The following is an 18,236-nucleotide window of genomic DNA, read 5'->3' as shown; positions in this document are numbered from 1 at the left end:
TTATAGAGTATAGAAATGAACATAAACAATGAAGAAATTCTATCCACAGGTTGACCAGGTAAGAATAATGTGCTTATTAAATGTATTTTTATTCTCTTGCAGATCCTGCAGAAGGAGAGTATGGTGCACTCTGTAGCTATCTATCTTTACCCACAAATTTGTTCCTGCTTTTTCAGGAATATTGGGATACTGTGAGACCCCTTCTCCAGAGGTACTTTGAGAGCAAAATGTCATTGTTGGGTCATTATGCAGTTTGGGAATTTTAAATTAAAATTATTTGCTAAGCTTTTAGATCGATTAGACTTGATTAAAGTGGGTAGCAAAAATATAGGGATTCCTAATTCACACACTCGACGAATCAGAGATAAGTCCAGCAGCCATAGGCAGCTGGACTTTCCACTTGTCCCACTGTGATTACCGTTCCTTGTACTACTCTTCTCCCAGCTGCCATTTCTTGCCAGTTGTAAATCGTCAGGCAGGCTGAGCGGGAGGGCAGGAGTCATGTTGTCAGCAGCCACAGAGTCACAGCTAAATACCAAAAGAAGCCAAATTGGGGCGATAGTTATATCCGGAACAGTAGCATATCTCACATGGTAGCACATGTTTCTGGAGGGTGCCTGAGGAGGAATAAAGAAGTCATTTGGTGCATCAAAATGTATTTTCTGGGAAAGGTGTGTCTTTTTTCCAGAAAAGCCTTCTTTCTACGCCATTATTTACTGACCCTCCTGATCACTGTCTACCTTCCTAACCTCTAGTGTCCTTCCCTATCTTTGCCTCTACCATTTTCCATCTCTTTTTTTTGGAAATATAATTGACATGTAGCATTGTTTTAATGATCAGTTCTCACTGTTACTCTTATTTTATTATCCCCATTGGAGATTCTGACACCCACTTCCAACATGTGTTTAGGGGAGGGTGTTTTGGCCATACATCCAGGAAGCAGTTCTCTGACACCGGCTGGGTGTCCTATAATTCAACTCAATTCTGACACTATCTACCTGGAGATAGCATCAGATCCCACAGGTTAAGCACTCCGTCATGTAAGACTGACACACTTACACACAGACACATTTCAGAGAGGTGCTACTAGCAAGTCCAAGGTTATCACCTGTGATTCTGACCATTAGGACAAAGACTCCATTGACCCCTGCTTAGGTTCAGTTAATTTGCTAGAGCAGCTCATAGAACTCAAGAGAAGCATTTTACTTACTAGATCACCAGTTTATTATAACTGAGTATAACTCAGGAACAGCCAGGTGGAAGAGATACATAGGGCAAGATATGGGGAAAGGGAGCTCAGGTTCTATACTCCCTGAACGCAACACTCTCCTCAAATCACCACGTGTTCACCAGTGTGCAAGTTCTCCAAATCCTGTCATATTGGTGTTTTTTGGAGGCTATATTACATGGGCACGATTGATTAAATCATTAGCCATTAGTGATTGATTCAGCCTCTAGCCCCTCTCCCCTCCCTGGAGGTTGGAGTAAGCTGAAAGTTCCACATGGTTGGTTCTCCTGGCAACCAGCCCCCAAAGACATCTTTTGTCACTCTTATCACTTAGGAAAGTCCAAGGGTTTAGGAGCCCTGTGCCCAGAACTGGGTTGAAGACCATATACATAGATTTCTTGTTATAAATCACATTATCACCCTCATGATTTCCTTAATCTTTTCAATTTTCTGCCTTTATCTTTCTCCTTTTTCTTTATCAGTGTCTTTTTCCCTTCCATGCCCATGTCAGAATTTGTGTGAATGTCTCCTTGTCTCTTGCTGTCTTTTCTGTGCCTTCATCTCTTAGGTTCTTTCCTGTGTATTTCATTTCTTACAAGGTGTTCTAATCTCCAGGGTGATTAAATGAATTAAAATGGATCCCAAAAAATCACTGTCATGCTTTGTGTTGACTACAATTACAGTAGGTTATACTAATTTTACTTGTATATTCTGGAAGTCAGTACCTTTTGAACTTGCTATTCTAGGTTAATGATAAAAATTCAAACTTTGAAACAGAATGTCCTTGCCCTTTACCATTCCTGGCCCTTCTTGTCTCAGAGCCTTACCTGAGTTCTCTGTAGTACAGGGAACTGAGACTTGCAGGCCATATTTCCCAGTCTTTCTTGTCAGTTGGCTTCTGCCTACATTCAGCCTGTAGGAGGCACTAGCAGGGTAACAGAGGCCTGAGTGTTCAGGCTACCTCTCTCTGCTTTGTGCGGTGTCTCTGGCAGTGGCAGTAGCTCTTCTCTGGCTCTAGTTCCTGTTAGCCAAGAAGTCCACGGTGGTTCCAGTATCCACCATTGACCCCGGCCCCCGGGCTCTAATAATACCACAATTTCCTTTTGTTCCTTCAGCCTGGGAGAGGTGGTGGCTTCCTATTATTGGCTAATCTTTGGGTTACCTTGCTTTTTTGTCTCCTGGTTGGCTTCGCAGCCCTTCTGTCACCTTTATTACCAATTCCTGGTATTAAATTCCATCTTCAGAATGGTTTCTGTTTTTCTAGCAAGACCTTGATTGATTAACCCTTTAAAAAAGAGATGAATAGGGGTGCCTGGGTGGCTCGGTTGGTTAAGCGTCTGTCTTTGGCTCAGTTAATGATCCCCTGGGATGAGCCCCATGTCAGGCTCCCTGCTCAGCCAGGAGCCTGCTTCTCCCTCTTCTCCCTGCCTGTGTTCTCTCTCACTATCTTTGTCTCTCTCTCTCTCTCTCAAATAAATAAATAAAATCTTTTTAAAAAAATAAATAAAAATTAAAAAGAGACGCATAAAAGAAAGGGGGAAAATAAATAGGCAGACAGAAAAATGAAGAGAAGAAAAGCAAAGGGGTAAGATGTGAGATAGAAGTCTAGCAGAGAGAACATGGAAGGAAGGGACAGAAAGATTTGGAGCAGGTAGCTCATTGATGAGCACTGCACTGAATTTGTGATAATGTGTTTGCTTTTCTCTTGGCTCCCCATATAGGTGGTGCGCAGATCCTGTATTACTAAACTGTTTGAAGCAAAAAAGCACCGTAGTCAGGTTGGTTTTACTTCTCAATCCTTTCCCCCCCATCTACAGGTTGTGTTTCCAAAAGTAGTTGGTTTGTGGAACATGCTTTGGTCTCCTTCATTCTCTTCATTCTCTCTCAGTGCATTGTTTCCTACATTTCTGTTAGGTCTTTGCCAGAAATTGGATTCATCCTACAATTGGTTTTTTTCTTGGAGTGGCTATCCTTTCCCTCTTAAATTGTTTTGACTCCACCAGCTCCTCTTCCTTAAGCTCGTACATGTTTATTAAAAGGCACAGGAGGAGATGGCATCTCGGAACTGCCGATTTATTAAAATCAGAAGGTAGTAACAGTATTCTTATACACCACTTTTTTCCTTTTGAGAATAGAGTAAGGTATAAATAGAACTATTCCCTCTTCCCCTTCCCTTCCGATTTATGTACTTAGAGACTGCCCAGCAAAACTGTTCTTCAGCCCTCCTCTCTCCCTTAAGTTATGGCTTAACCAAAATCCACCTCTTCCTCAAAGACCAGTTCAAATGTGACCTCCCGTAAGTCTTCCCTAGTAATGTCCTCTCAGACGTGTGTGTGCACATGTGCCTGCCAGCACCACAAAGCACTAAACAGTAAACTCACCAGGGCCCAGACTGCATGCTTATTTTCTTTGTATCCTCTCCAGGGCCTGCTTTATATTTTGTATGTGTCTAATTTTTATTCCAGTTGAATTGCATCCGTAAACAAGCAGAGGAATTGGCCCCCAACCTTAAATGCTAACATCAGTACCATTTTTCCATGGCTAAAGCAAGCATTGTGACACAGTGTGCGTTTGCCACGTTCTCCTCTCATCTTTCTTACCTCTCGGACGTCCTTCCCCTTTACCGTGAATGTACATATGCTACCTACTCCTTAACCCAACTTTAGTGATTTAGAAATTATAGATCCAGCTTTGATAACTTAGATATAGTATTATTCAAATCACCAAGAAAAGAAAGAGTAGAGAGAAAAGTTTAAAAGATGAGTACCTATTTTAAAACTGTTAATCTCACACAATTTTTCCTTTATTTCAGTTCATTCTGTGCCTTTTAGACAACTACTATTTCTTCAGCATGGTGCTAAAATATTTTGGGAGAGTTAAAAGACCTAACACATACAGCTTTTTGGTCATGGGTAATTTACAATCTAATTACGTACATTAAACTAAAGACATAAAATAAAGTAGTGTAAGGAATATACTGTTAATGCTATAGAAATTTAAAGAGTAAAAGATTCTTAATGATGCAAGGTTAGTCTTAGAGGAGATAATTTTTAGCTGGACATAAAAGGAATTATAGAATTTAAGTTGACCGGGGGGGCGCCTGGGTGGCTCAGTCTGTTAAGCATCTGCCTTTGGCTTGGGTGGTGATCTCGGGGTCCTGGGATCAAGTGCCACATCAGTTTCTCCCCGCTCATCGGCGAGTCCGTTTCTCCCTCTCCCTCTGTGATCTCTCTTGCTTTTTATTTTTTCAAATAAAAAAAATAATTTTTTAAAAAGAATTTAAGTTGATTGGGGTTTGAGGATAGAATTTCCACATTATTCAGATGGCCTTCCCAGGGCATGCATGCAAGGCTTTAATTGTATCTGTATTATAAGAATGAATAATAATATTTGTAAACATGTTATCAAATACTAAGTATATTATGTTTCACTTCAATATCTTATTGAGTTCTCAACAGCTGTGAGGTTCCTCCATACTATTATTTCTATTTAGCATTTCTTAAATCAGCATGAGTCTTTATATTTCTCTCCCCCCGCCACTTCAGAAATGTGTTATTAAATTGATGGTATGCCTTATGACTGAGAAAACATAATATATCCATCCTCTGTTTACAGACCAGGAAATACAGGCTTAGGTTCAGTGACTTGTCCCGTATCAGAGGATTTAGGATTTATAGGGAGGTTGTCTGATTTCAGAGGCTGTGTTCTTAACAACATCTTTATATCACCTTCCTATCCATCATGGAAATGCAGCTACAACAATTTAGTCTTAGGAAATAGTGAGAGTTGAGTTTGGAAAGGAAACCAGATGACGAAAGATTTCAAATTCTAGGCTGAGAAACTTGGATTTAATGTAGTCAACAGGAGGAATTACTATGGGTTTCAAGTATGGATCCTATTGTTATTTTTAAAACACTCTTCTATTACTTGGTCAATTTTTGACATGGGCTTATTTACTCAGAAGTAAAATTGTCTTTTAAATTACATTTCTAGATACCCTAGAAAAAGAAATAGTTTGATAGAGCTTCCTGATGACTATAGCTGCCTCCTAAATCAAGCTTCTCATTTCAGGTAAGAAGAAATAAATTTCTAAAAAATTTTTAAGCTTGCAATTGATATGCACCACCATTAGCAAACTTTTTTTTAAAGTGACCACTGAGCATCCTTTATAACAGTGATTGTCAATTTCTTTTTAATTATTGAGGTGAGGACCATAAAACATACAATTAATGATGATAAAGTGTACAATTCAGTGCTGTTTAGTGTATTCACAGTGTTGTGCAACCACCACCTCTCTCTAGTTTCAAAGCTTTTTCATCATGCCAGAGAAACACCTTGTATCCACTAAGTAATCACTCCCCATTTCCCTCTTTCCCAATCCCCTGGTAACCAATAATCTGCTTCCTGTCTCCATGGATCTGCCTACTCTGGATATATCATATAAAAGGAGTCATATATTATATGACCTTTTGTGTCTGGCTTCTTTCACTTAGTAGGGCTTTTGAGGTCATCCAAGTTGTAGCATGTGTTCAGTCCTTTCTTGGCTAAGTAACATTTCACTGTAGGGACGCCTGGCTGGCTTAGTCAGTGGATCATGCGGCTCTTGATCTTAGGGTTGTGAGTTTTAGCCCCTTGTTAGGTATAGAGATTACTTAAAAATAAAATCTTAAACATAATAATAATAATATTCCAGAGTTTGTTTATCCATTTATCCACTGATGAGCATTTAGGTTGTTTCCCCCTTTTAACTATTAAGAATAATACTACTGTAAACATCCATGTACAAGTTTCTATGTAGACATATATTTTCATTTCTCTTAGGTGTATATTCCTAGAAGTAGAATTGCTGGGTCATTATGGTAATTCTATGTTTAAATCTTTGAGTAACCACTAACTGTTTTCCATAATTTTGCCACTTTACATTCCCATCAGCAATATAAGAGGACTCCTATTTTTCACATCCTTGTCAACACTTGTTATTTTCTATTTTCTTAAAGCCATCCTAGTGGGTATAAAATGGTAGCTTATTGTGGTTTGATATACATTTTCTAATGACCACTGATGTTGAACATCTTTTCATGTGCTTGTTGGACATTTGTATATGTTCTTTGGAGAAATGTCTGTTCAAGTCTTTTGCCCACCTTGTAATTGGACTGTCTGTTGTTGAGTTGTAAGAGTTCTTTATATTGAAGGGGAGGAAAACTCTTCCTTTCTTCCCTCTGGGTTCTTCGGCCAAATAATTAAATTGACATAAGACAGATTAATAGGAGGGGCGCCTGGGTGGCACAGCGGTTGGGCGTCTGCCTTCGGCTCAGGGCGTGATACCGGCGTTATGGGATCGAGCCCCACATCAGGCTCCTCTGCTATGAGCCTGCTTCTTCCTCTCCCACTCCCCCTGCTTGTGTTCCCTCTCTCGCTGGCTGTCTCTCTCTCTCTGTCGAATAAATAAATAAAATCTTTAAAAAAAAAAAAAAGACAGATTAATAGGAGAAAAGTTTAATTTTGCATATATCAGAGCTCATAGAAATATGAGACTCAGAGAAATGACTGGGTTTATACCTTTTAGTCAAAGAAACAATTTTTTGTGAAGATATGACAAAACAAAGCGGTTAGGCTTGGAGTACCAAATTAATGAAGAAGTAAGAGAGTTTATTTATACAGCCTTCTTGACCTTCAATTCCCTATTCTGGCAGTAATGGTACTCTTTCTATCCTTCTGGTATAGGTAGAATACCTTCATATGGGAGATTTATTTCCTGCTTTCAGGAGATCAAATGAGAGTCAGAGTGTCCTTTTTGCACCTGCTGTTTCTTAAGTAACTTTAATTCAAAATAATCAGTATGCCAAAATGGCATATTTTGGGGTGGCCTCTTCTGTTCTCTTTCAATATATTCTGGATATTCAGCCCTTACCAGATTTTTATTTTGCCAATATTTTCTCCTATTCTGTAGGTTGTGTTTTCATATTCTTCATAATGTTTTCAATGCAGAAAAGTTCATGTTATCTATTTTTTGTTTGTTTCTTGTGCTTTTGGTGTCAAAACTAATTGCCAAATCTGAGGTCATGAAGATTTACCCCTTTGTTTTCTTTCAATAGTTTTATAGTTTTAACTCTATATTTAGTCTGTGGATTTGTTTTTTGTTTTTGTTTTTTTTTTTTTAAGATTTTATTTATTTATTAGAGAGAGAGAGCACAAGCAGGGGGAGCGGGAGAGGGAGAAACAGGCTTCCTGAGCAGGGAGCCTGATGCGGGCCTCGATCCCAGGACCCTGGGATCACAACCTGAGCCGAAGGCAGAGGCTTAACTGACTGAGCCACCCAGGCACCCCTAGACTGTGGATTTGTTTTGAGTTAATTTTTGGAATGAGACAGGAGGTCCAACTTCATTCTTTCTTTCATGTGGTTTCCGATTATCCCAGCACCATTTTTTAAGAGACTGTTGTTCCCTCATTGGATAATCCTGGCACCCACGTTGAAAATCAATTGGTCATAGATGTTTGGGTTTCTTTCTAAAATCTAAAGTCTGTTCCACTGGTCTATATGTCTATCCTTATGATAGTACCACACTTTTCAATTACCATAGCTTTGTAGTAAGTTTTGAAATTAAAATGTGTCAGCCTTCCAACTTCATTTTTCTTTTTCAGTGTTGTTTACACTGTGAATAGGCCAAGATTTTCTGCTTCTCTATAAGCTTTGTTAGTTTTGTTGAGAATTGGACATTTTGATTATTTGATATTAATGTAGTAGCTCTGTAAATCAGATTCTACCCCCCTCCCCAAGAATCGCCACTGTTGCTTGATAAAGGCTGCAGGTATCTGTTTCTTTAGTGACTTTTCCAAACTGTTCTTTCTTGCAAAGACTGTATTCCTTATTGTGTGTTCACCGAAGTCTCTGTTCCATTATCTCTCCAGTCATCCAGTGAACTGACAGAGATTTCCTTAAATTTCTGGATCCAATATGAAAAGTGAAGAAAAGAAAAAAACAAAGAATTTTTGTCTCTTTAAATTCCCCCCACCATCTCTGCCAAGAAAGTCACTTCAGCCCATAGGGGTTGAAACAATGGCCAATCTCTGTGTCGGCCTCTCAGTGAGATGCCAGACAGAACTAATCATACGGCCCTGATTTTTGAGGACAATGTCTTTATTACCCATCCTGGTACCAGTAAGCCACACCAGAATTATGGGCAGCCACCCCCATAGCTACCTGCTATAGGCCTGGGGGATAGGGGATGGTAGCCACTACACAAAAAGCCAAAATTCATTGAAATTTACCAGCCTCTTTGTTAAGCACTGCTGAGGATGCTTCAGATAGTTCTTGCCAGATCAACAGTTGTATTGGTGGAGGTAACAATTCCTGGAGCTCGTTACTCTACCATCTTTTAGGATATCTCTCCTCAACTTTTTTTTAAAGCTACAGGAGCCTTTTTTTTTTTTTTAAGCACTCTGAGAATCATCATTTATTCATGTATCTTTAAACAGTGTTTTACATGGAGAATTGTGGTCAGTACATCAAATAATACTGTTCTCAACTTCATAAACAAGTAGTTCTCTTAGAAATATCTTTTATACATGTGTCTTTAAGCACTGTATCATGTGCATTACAGTGAGGTGACCACATTCTCACTGCAATAACACTGAAGAACCCTTTTTTCCCCAAGCAGGATCTTATATGGAATCCCATTATAACAGTAAAACAGGTAATAACATTGTGGCTCAAGTTTAAGCGTGGGTACTAGAGAGAGGAGTACACCTCCTTAGCTTTTTTTGATACCGTATTCTCCCCTACCTCAATCAAATTAAACACTAAAGCAGTGTTTCTCAGACTTTCTTTTATCTTCCTCTTCCCTTTCACCGATTACTTTCAAATAAAAAAAAAAATCTGGATGATAAAGACTGGTGAGAAGTACAATAAACAAGTTATACTATACTCATTACTAATATCATGTATGAATTACCTGTTAGTTACTTTTGTAAGAAAACAGCATGAGCTTAAACGCATGATTCTATGTGATAAAATAATGTCCTGTAAAGTTAACAGTTTACACTTATCTTGCTATAATATGATGTAAGTTATTCAAATAACATAAATTCATGAGCTGCACACCATCAATATAATGTCCCTGAATGGAGAAATTATATTCATATCCGCCCTAGCCATTGGTGTGTGAATATTTCATATTGGAATCACAATGTATCATGTCTTAAAAATAGTAGGCCAAAATTACTATTGATGCAGTTATGTATCCTTGACACTCAGGTGGCATCACACTACCACCCATAGCAAATCAGATTAATAATGATGACATGATTAGCAGTAACTTGTAATTAAAAGGCAAGAATCTCAGCAGTCTGAAAATTAAAGCCTATTCGAGACTGCATTGATGATGTACTGGTAATACAGCATCTTCTTCCCAAATTGCAGCAATTCCAAAGCTAAGTTAGGAGTTTCATAATATTGAGTAAGCATTGTACAGCCGCCAAACTTCTCAATAAACTTAATTAGAGCTCTCAGGAAACACAAAAAACTCTTAAATTTTGTTGAAGGATGCCAGTTAGTAATTCTAATGAACTGCCTTGGCTTACAAAGTGACTATTGTAGTCCTTAGTCATATGTTAAATAACTTGCTGTCATTTGAAGGGGCAAAGAAAGGGATTGCAGTTGATCATCATTTTGAGGGTTTGAAGAGCCCTTATATGGCCCACTCTGAGAATCACTGCCCTACAGAATGACTAAGGAAATTCTATTCTGTTACAACCGTTGCTTTGAACCCTCAAGCCAGGAAGTTTAATGGGCTCAGCAGGGGCTTAGGCAGTCCATACTCCCACCTCTGTTACTAGATAGAATTGATCTTGGTGTCAGTTCCCTTGCTGTTTGTCCCATGCAGATTAAGTTCAGCCACCTAAAGAAATGGTTGAGCCATTTACCTCTCAGCCCTCAAACATTTGCTAGATGATTTCAGAGATTGCATCCAGCTCTAAATTCAGTGATTCTCCTGATCTTAGGGCTGTATTGCTATCACAGAATCCCAGCGCACAGGTGTTATCTTCCCAGCATTAAAGAGTATCACTGTTGGCTCTTAGGAGGATCTGAGAGGAGTGTTAGTCATTAATCACAGTGAAGATCCCCCTGGTTGATATTACTACGTACTGGTTTCAAGTAAAGTGAAAATAAATCTTATGATCTCTTCCAGTTTTATTGTCACCACCAGTTTCCATTAAGACTGAGCCATTTCTACTGTAGGAGGGTAAGCTGCCCAGTTACTATACTTTAGGTATCACCCCTATTTTCCTCTATAGGATATTAGTGACTAGGACTCAGCCCTCCTGCACTAAAAGTGAAAGATTTTGGCTTTATCCAAAAAGAAGTGAATTATGTCCTTCCCCCTGGAAGTGAAAATAGTCTCCTCATCTCCAGGAGACAGGAGTGGAGTACCTATGCACAGAGTCCTTCTGCTCCTATGTAGATATTCTTATCTTACCTAAGAAATGAGGGATCAGAGAATAAACTGTTAATACCTTATTGGAGGTGAAGATTCTATTGGTGCTCTTTATTCTGACCCCATTGTAAGCCTCACTGGATCTCAACTTAGTGGTTGCATTTATTTATTACTCACCGGATAAAGGAATTCTTGATGTCTCTAGTATGTCCATTATAAGGCAGAGATAAGAGTGTAGAAAGCTGCTTATTTTAAATAGCCATTATCGCTTTAATTCAGAGAATGATACCCCTCTTTGAGGGGCGTTATAGCAAGGCTCTAGCATGCTACTGTATAAAATGGTAGATCTCAACGTACTGCTTGGTTCAAGCAAGTCGACTCTGTCGCTTTATCCTTCCTAAAGACTTGCTTTGTTTCCCAGATAAAGCGTGCGTGAACTCTAAGACTACAGTCTCTCATTTCAACCCTAAAGATCTCAATACTTAAATAAAATGGACAGGAAATGTGTCTGAACCCTTTCTGCACATTTGTGATTTTTAAAAAAAATTGTACACCTAACAAGGTCACATTCCTCTAATATTGAGGACTTCAGCTTGACTAAACCAATCCAGAGGAGGGAGTTGACTGTAAATTGGTCATGTCAGATGAAGACGAGACTCTACAATAAAGTATCTCAATCTCAAGGTGTATTTAATTGCCAAACTATGGGAATTATCAGGACACTGTATATTTAAAAATAATTTTTCTTACTGTGGATTAATCAGGAGGTTTTTTGTTGTTGTTAAGTCCTTATTAAAGAGGAATCATCTAATTAAATGTTTTCCTGTGTTTTGGGGAGCCTGGGAGGCTCAGTCCATTAAGCATCTGACTCTTGATTTCAGCTCAGATCATGATCTCAGGGTTCGGAGATGTAGCCCTACACTGGGTTCCGCGCTAGGCGTGAAGCCTGCTCTCCATGCTGGGCATGGAGCCTGTGTGGGATTCTCTCTTTCTCCCTCCCTCTCTAAATGAATGAATGAATGAATGTTTTCTTGTGTTTTAAGAGCTTTCTTTGCTGCAAAGCAGCCAGTGATGAACACAATTCATTGCTAACTGGATATATCATGCTTTTATTGTTTCTCCACCATACTGAATGTTTTCTTCCCCTTTGAGGTGCCCACGGTCTGCAGATGATGAGCGAAAGCACCCTGTCCTCTGTCTTTTCTGTGGAGCCATACTGTGTTCTCAGAACATTTGCTGCCAAGAAATTGTGAATGGGGAAGAGGTTGGAGCTTGCATTTTTCATGCACTTCACTGTGGAGCTGGAGTCTGCATTTTCCTAAAGTGAGTAGTGAGTGTTCTGGAAGCTTCATAATGAACTTACAGAATCTGGATCCAATCTGGAGGCTGTTATGGTAGGACAGTGTGTTGATAGGAAATGGTCTATCAGAAGTTAACAGTATAGACCTGTTATTCACATGAAATTGCATTTGAAAAGATATTACAGTATAAGTTTTAAAAAAAAGGATTCTGTTCACATTTTAATTATTTGTGGTATATTTTAAGCATGTTAGAGTTTGTATTGATTCCTCTGGCGTTGTGTAACATTCAGGTGTGGTGAAAGGGCTTGGAGTCCTAACACTTATATTTAAAAAGTACCTATACAAAGTTGTCCTCTGAACATGTTCATTTTCTTCATTTCCTCTATCGAGCAACCATTTTCCCTGGTCTCTCGCAAAAGACTGAGAGTGGAACAATAGTTACTTCATGTTTCTGGAAGAAGAGTACAAGTGCCCCGAGAGAAATGAAATCCAAAGTGGAGATGTGCTTTTTCTTTCCATTCGCACCATGAAATGTAGTTTCTATTAATTTAAGCCCGGACATCTCACTAACTATGGAGTATGTAATTATTGCTTGTAGGCATCTGTTGGAACAATGGGAATGAATTCATAGAAGCCACACCCAAACACCTATTTTCTTATTTTAGGAAACTTACAGCATATAAACCCACTACCTATTCCAACTGTTTATGTCACTCTGCGGTGCTTATCCCTCCTGTACATGTGCACAGAAACATTCTTTTTATATCTTCGTTTCTAGGCTGTAAGAGTCCCAAGTAACTTCAAAGTGGCAGTGGTTCTTTATAATTTGCACTGTTGGAGGCTGGCTCTAACCAGAGATGGCTTGACACTTCCCTAGCTGACCTTCTTTCGGGCCCAAAGTTAATCAGAACAAGAGATGTTGTTCTGTCCTTCTATTAAGCTCCTTCCCCAGTCTAGGTTGTAGGTCGGGCAACAACAGAAACAGCCTCGGGCATCATTTTCCAGGGTATCTGTGGCTCAAGTAGGACAGCTTCCTTCCTCTCTTCAATATATGCAGTCAGTATTAATGGTCCCATTTCCCTAAATCCATTGATTCTTTCCCATGACTTCAATAAAAATAGCAGTCGTCACTCTTTTATTTAGACAAAACACAAGTTAGTCTGTTTGTCTATGTTTATTGTCTTTATACTGAATTCCTAACAGATATTGGCAATGTCTTTTCTCTAGATTAACTTTCATGTAGTGCCTGTCATTTGCATACATGCATTTAATAATATTTCCTGTGGGTTGTTTTGTCCTTCAGAATCCGAGAATGCAGAGTAGTCCTGGTTGAAGGTAAAGCCAGAGGCTGTGCCTATCCAGCCCCTTACTTGGATGAATATGGAGAAACAGACCCTGGCTTGAAGTAAGATTGGTTCGTTTATGTGTTTTTCATTTAGTCACATTATTGTACATGGACGGTAACAGTTCTTTAAACACAGAAACTAATGCTACCTATTGAGAGATATTTTTAAATAGGTGGAAATAAAAAATATTAAGTATGATACCATCCTAAATATAGCACATAATTTTGAACAACTTTGTGCTTCTTCAGAATGTGAGGGTAATACTTCTCTAAAATTAAAGATACCAGCCATCCTAATGTTTGAATGTTATTTTTAATCAACCTTTCTTCAGAATTACTTAGAAGGTTTAAGTGTGGAGGTAGTCTTTGGGTTAAGGGAGAAAAGGTGAAGGTAGTTAATGACTGAGGATAAGATCTGAGTTGTTCCAGAAAGGTGCAAAGGAGCAGAATTTTTTACCGAATTAGGCAACTCGAAAATACCCAACCAGCGGAGACACTTGAGTGCCTCCGGAATGAGGATCTCCCAATTCTCCATAATTGCAACAGCCAAACTTTAGTCATTTTGGATTAGCTGCTCCACAGTGTTATAAACTGTACAACCTTGGAATTGATGTGGAGTAGTTTTGTTTAAATATTTGCTAATCACCAGCAAATTTGTTATGTCGTAAGGACAACAAGAAGCAAATATTTCCAAGCAGCAGAATATAATTTGAGGACTTAATGTTATACCTCAGACTTAATCTCCACTATACAAAGACCAGAAATCAAAGCTAAATAAACTGTATGAGGCCAAAAAGCCATTAAAGCCCCATCACACTAACTACCCAGAAAAAGAATAGAACTGCTTCATGTTATAAACCTCACATTTAAACGGGGGTCTCATCATGCCCATGATCTACTTTGCCTATTTTCTGAATAATCAAGGAGTAAATTTCTGCTTCATCGGCTAACTAATCTATTAAGTTCATGGTGATCAGTGGTGAAGGGAGAATATCCCTTTTAAGACTCTGTCCTGGTGATTCCTCCCAGCTCTAGGAACATCTCAAGAGTGTGAACTAATTTAGGCAAGAAATATGTGGCAGTTATTTGATTTGCACTTACATGTTGGTTGGTTTTTTTTTTCTTCCCCCTGAAGGAGGGGCAACCCCCTCCGTTTATCTCGTGAGCGTTACCGGAAGCTCCATTTGGTATGGCAGCAACACTGCATTATAGAAGAGATTGCTAGGAGCCAGGAAACCAATCAGATGTTATTTGGATTCAACTGGCAATTATTGTGAGCTTCAACTCTGCCTTGGGACAATCACAAATGAAGACAGTAATGAAGATCGATTCAAAATTACGGAGATCTTTCTGAGGGCTGGGGGAAGGGTTGGAGGGTCTTTTGCTCTATGTCCAGATTCACATACATCAATAAAATATTCCTTAACGGAGTATTGCTTTCAGTTAGTGAAAATGTGCTTAAAGGAGAAAAAGGACATTGATTAATCTGTTTTATGTTCCAGAACACTAAAAAATGCTTCTTTACCCCCAGTGTCTGATTCTGCTATTTCCAGAAAACTCATTTCCCTTCATAATCTGTCCCACTTCATTTCATTTCCTTCGCCTGGTAAATGAAGTCACATTAAGCAGTTGTGGACATTTTTAAATGTTGGTTAACTCTTGTGCAGTTTTGTATTTGGTATCCCCCACACACCCAGGTTTAGTTTGGCTGACATTGGAACACTGACAGGATTCTAATCTGTCGTCGTCTTCCCTGCAGCTAAGGAAGAATTGCAGAAACCATGCAGTATACTTCAACTGAGAAAGTTTTCAAAAGAGTAAAATTTTTTTTTATTATTTCTCTTTTAAGGAAATACCCCTAATGTGCCACTTACTGTTTCAGCCAGAAATTTAAAAAATCTATGTGCGGAGTTACCATTTCTAAGGCAAATTTCTACTAGTGTAGAAAAGCTTTTTTCCCCACTGTAGACCTCAAGAGTAGGATAGGATAGGATAATGTATTCATTATTCATCCCTCATGGGCCAAAGAAACTGTAGTCCTCACCTCTTACCGCAAGTAGCTTTCTTGAGTTTTTAAAATTATACTTTCTATTTTCCAAAGGCCAATTTCTAAAATGAGTTCACTTATCTCTTGTTTGTGGCACCATCCTATCTGACTTTTAAAAACCTGACGCAGTTCTGATGTAAACTATCTCTAGAATGAGGGTAAGAAAATTCCCCCAATGAATGGAGCATGGCAGCTGTCAATTAGAACAATCAGATTGAAGACAATTCTGTAACCTTCTATGTCTTTGTAAAAGACAAATCCTTCATTTGTTATCTGTGTGCAACCTTTTCATAAACTCTGGTTTTATGACTAGTACAGACAACCAAAAAAGCCATGTGATCAGTGGTCATGTGTCTGTTATAATATGCTGTGGTTGAGCCATCTTGTTTATAAATAATAGAGCTCTCCTAAATCTGTGCATAGACTTCTTGATTTTTGGCTTTAACTTTTTATATTGAGAACTTGTGATAATAAACAGCAGACAGAAGATAAATTGAAACCTTCCATTTTAGCTTCCATTGTCTCTGGAGTAATGTTAGGAGTTTGAAGGACGCATTCAAAGACCGTCTGGTTTTGCCTTTGGTGACTACCGTCATATATGTGTGTAAGTGTTTTCCTATCTTCTTTTTGCTCAGAGAAGACAAACAAATAAAAATACATTTGCAAAGTGATGGTGCACATTTGGGGTTAGGTTTTTTGGTATTTTTATGTAAAGTAAAGAAAAGGTGGGTTTTGCAGTAAAGGATTGGCATGAACAGGCATCAGAAACACAATCATGATTTTCTACTTGAATAATTATTATTCAGAAGGTATCAGGAAACAGATACAATTCCACTGGACAATTTGTAACAATTGATGAGTGAGGATCAGAAAATTCAGTATTCAGCTTGTCCAATTTGCCAGTATGATTAAATGATTAGAATATCTTCCTTTATTTCTGATAGAATTTTTTTGGTTGGATTGTCTGACTGGGAACTCTGAGCCAGAATAGGCAACAGAAGATGCTGACTTCTGCTCTTATTGGCCACAGTTTAGCAAAGATAAACTGACTTTTTATTTCTAGTCTTTTTATATTCACTTCATAAACCCTGGGGTTAAGCTCTTAAGCTGCCAGAGGGACTACCCTGCAATGGCCAGTCAGACCTTTCCTGCCAAAGAGCCCATTTCATATTGAGTTCCACTTTTGAGATTGATTCAGACCCCTGCACTGGAGACGAATCTGTGTCTCAGTGCTGCCCCCCCACCCTAGGGATTTCTAATTATATTCAAATATCCTAGTGGTTTGCCTTCATCATTGCAAACAATTTGATTATGCTTATGGAGTTTACTTACAAATGAGCAAAAAGTCACTTTATTTTCATTAGTGTAGTATGTGGAGGAACTGGTTCAACAGGATGGCTCCAAAACTGTGTTTTTCTAATGTTTTTGGTGAGGGGCTGACAGGAATTTTAATGATAGAGTGAAGAAAACATTTATCTGTATAATTAATTTATTTTGCTGGTGTATGGGCTGTGAGTTCACCCGTTAGTGGTCATTTGTCATTTCATAACAACTATGCATTTGGTTCACTGTGATGATGATCTCTACCTAGTGACTGCAACATGTTTATACCACTGATTCAAATTCCATCCATGATGAAGTTATACAATAATGCATATATTGATATCTTTTATTGCAAAATGTAAATTTAAAACTTGTATAATGTTCTTGTGCTTTTTGAAATAAAATATCTTATATGTGTATATTTACAAAGAAAAAAGGGACTTCTCATGTTTGGGGATTTGGGTTTGAAGTATAAAAATCTATACCTAGAAAGGAGCTCTAATTAAATGTTACCTCTGCCAGCGCAGACAAATTCTTTAAAATACATAGATATTGGGGATGCCTGGGTGGCTCAGTCAGTTAGGTGTCTGCCTTTGGATCAGGTCATGATCCCAGGGTCCTGGGATGGAGCCCTGTGTCTGGCTCCTTGCTCAGCAGGGACCCTGCTTCTCCTTCTCCCTCTGCCTGTTGCTCCCCCTGCTTATGCGCGTACTCTGTCTCTCTCTCACAAATAATTAAATAAAAATCTTCAAAAAAATTAAAAGACATAGGTATTCAGTGTAATGGTCTCCAAACTTTCTGACCATACATTCTATCAGTAAATAATTTTTAAGCATGCACAATACATATATATAGAGAGAGAATTTTTTATATTCAGTATGGTACTAATGTATTAAGTACATTATAAACAATTGCCCAGAAATGGAGATTTAAATAATCAGCTGAAAAATAGAATATTTCTATTTAAATATCTTCCAAGTAAATCTACGCCTCTCTCTGGGTATGTACACCCACTGTGGACACAGGTGTCTGGAGCAGCACCATCCGGGGAGCTCTGCAATGATGGGAACGTTCACTGTCTGCACTCCAGTAGGGTAGTCACTGTCCCCATGCAGCTATTGAACATTTTGAAATGTGGCTAGTGCAACTGAGGACCTGAATTTTTTATTTTATTTAATTTTAATTAAACTTAAATCATCATGTGTGGCTAGTAGCTACTATATTGGAAAGCCTAAATCTAGTGTAATGGTTCTCAGACTTGACCGTGTTAGAATCACCTAAAGAGCATTAACAAAATAAAAATTTCCAGATTTCACCCTTGATCCTGAAATAGAATCTCCTGAGATTGAGCCTTTACAAAACCATTATGATTTCTTTCTGTTTCTAGACCATTACTCTTAAAATTTAGAGCTTGCTTTCTTTTTACGTCAGTGATTTTAGTCTATATGCCGAAGAGCCTCAGAGGGAAGAGTAGATCAGAGAGGGGGAAAGTGCCAGACTTGGATAGTTGTGATATTTCAAGTTGCTGTGTAAGTTTCATTTAAGGAAAGGGTTAAAA

General features: G+C 38.5%; 1 protein-coding gene across 1 annotated transcript in view; it reads left to right on the top strand.

The window, feature by feature from the left end:
- UBR1 (ubiquitin protein ligase E3 component n-recognin 1) overlaps positions 1-17,280 on the top strand; it is a 133,225-nt gene extending 115,945 nt beyond the window's left edge. The window contains exons 42-47 of the mRNA XM_045771719.2: positions 103-211; positions 2,950-3,006; positions 5,222-5,299; positions 11,815-11,985; positions 13,267-13,368; positions 14,444-17,280. Of these exons, the coding sequence (XP_045627675.2) occupies positions 103-211; positions 2,950-3,006; positions 5,222-5,299; positions 11,815-11,985; positions 13,267-13,368; positions 14,444-14,585 (659 nt within the window). The 3' untranslated portion in view covers positions 14,586-17,280. The remainder of the gene's footprint in view (positions 1-102; positions 212-2,949; positions 3,007-5,221; positions 5,300-11,814; positions 11,986-13,266; positions 13,369-14,443) is intronic.
- Positions 17,281-18,236: the final 956 nt, after the last annotated feature.

This window comes from Ursus americanus, chromosome 36 (assembly GCF_024610735.1).
Source record: "Ursus americanus isolate L20-20 chromosome 36, mUrsAme1.1.p, whole genome shotgun sequence".
NCBI lineage: Eukaryota > Metazoa > Chordata > Mammalia > Carnivora > Ursidae > Ursus > Ursus americanus.
This window is presented reverse-complemented; position numbering and strand designations above follow the sequence as displayed.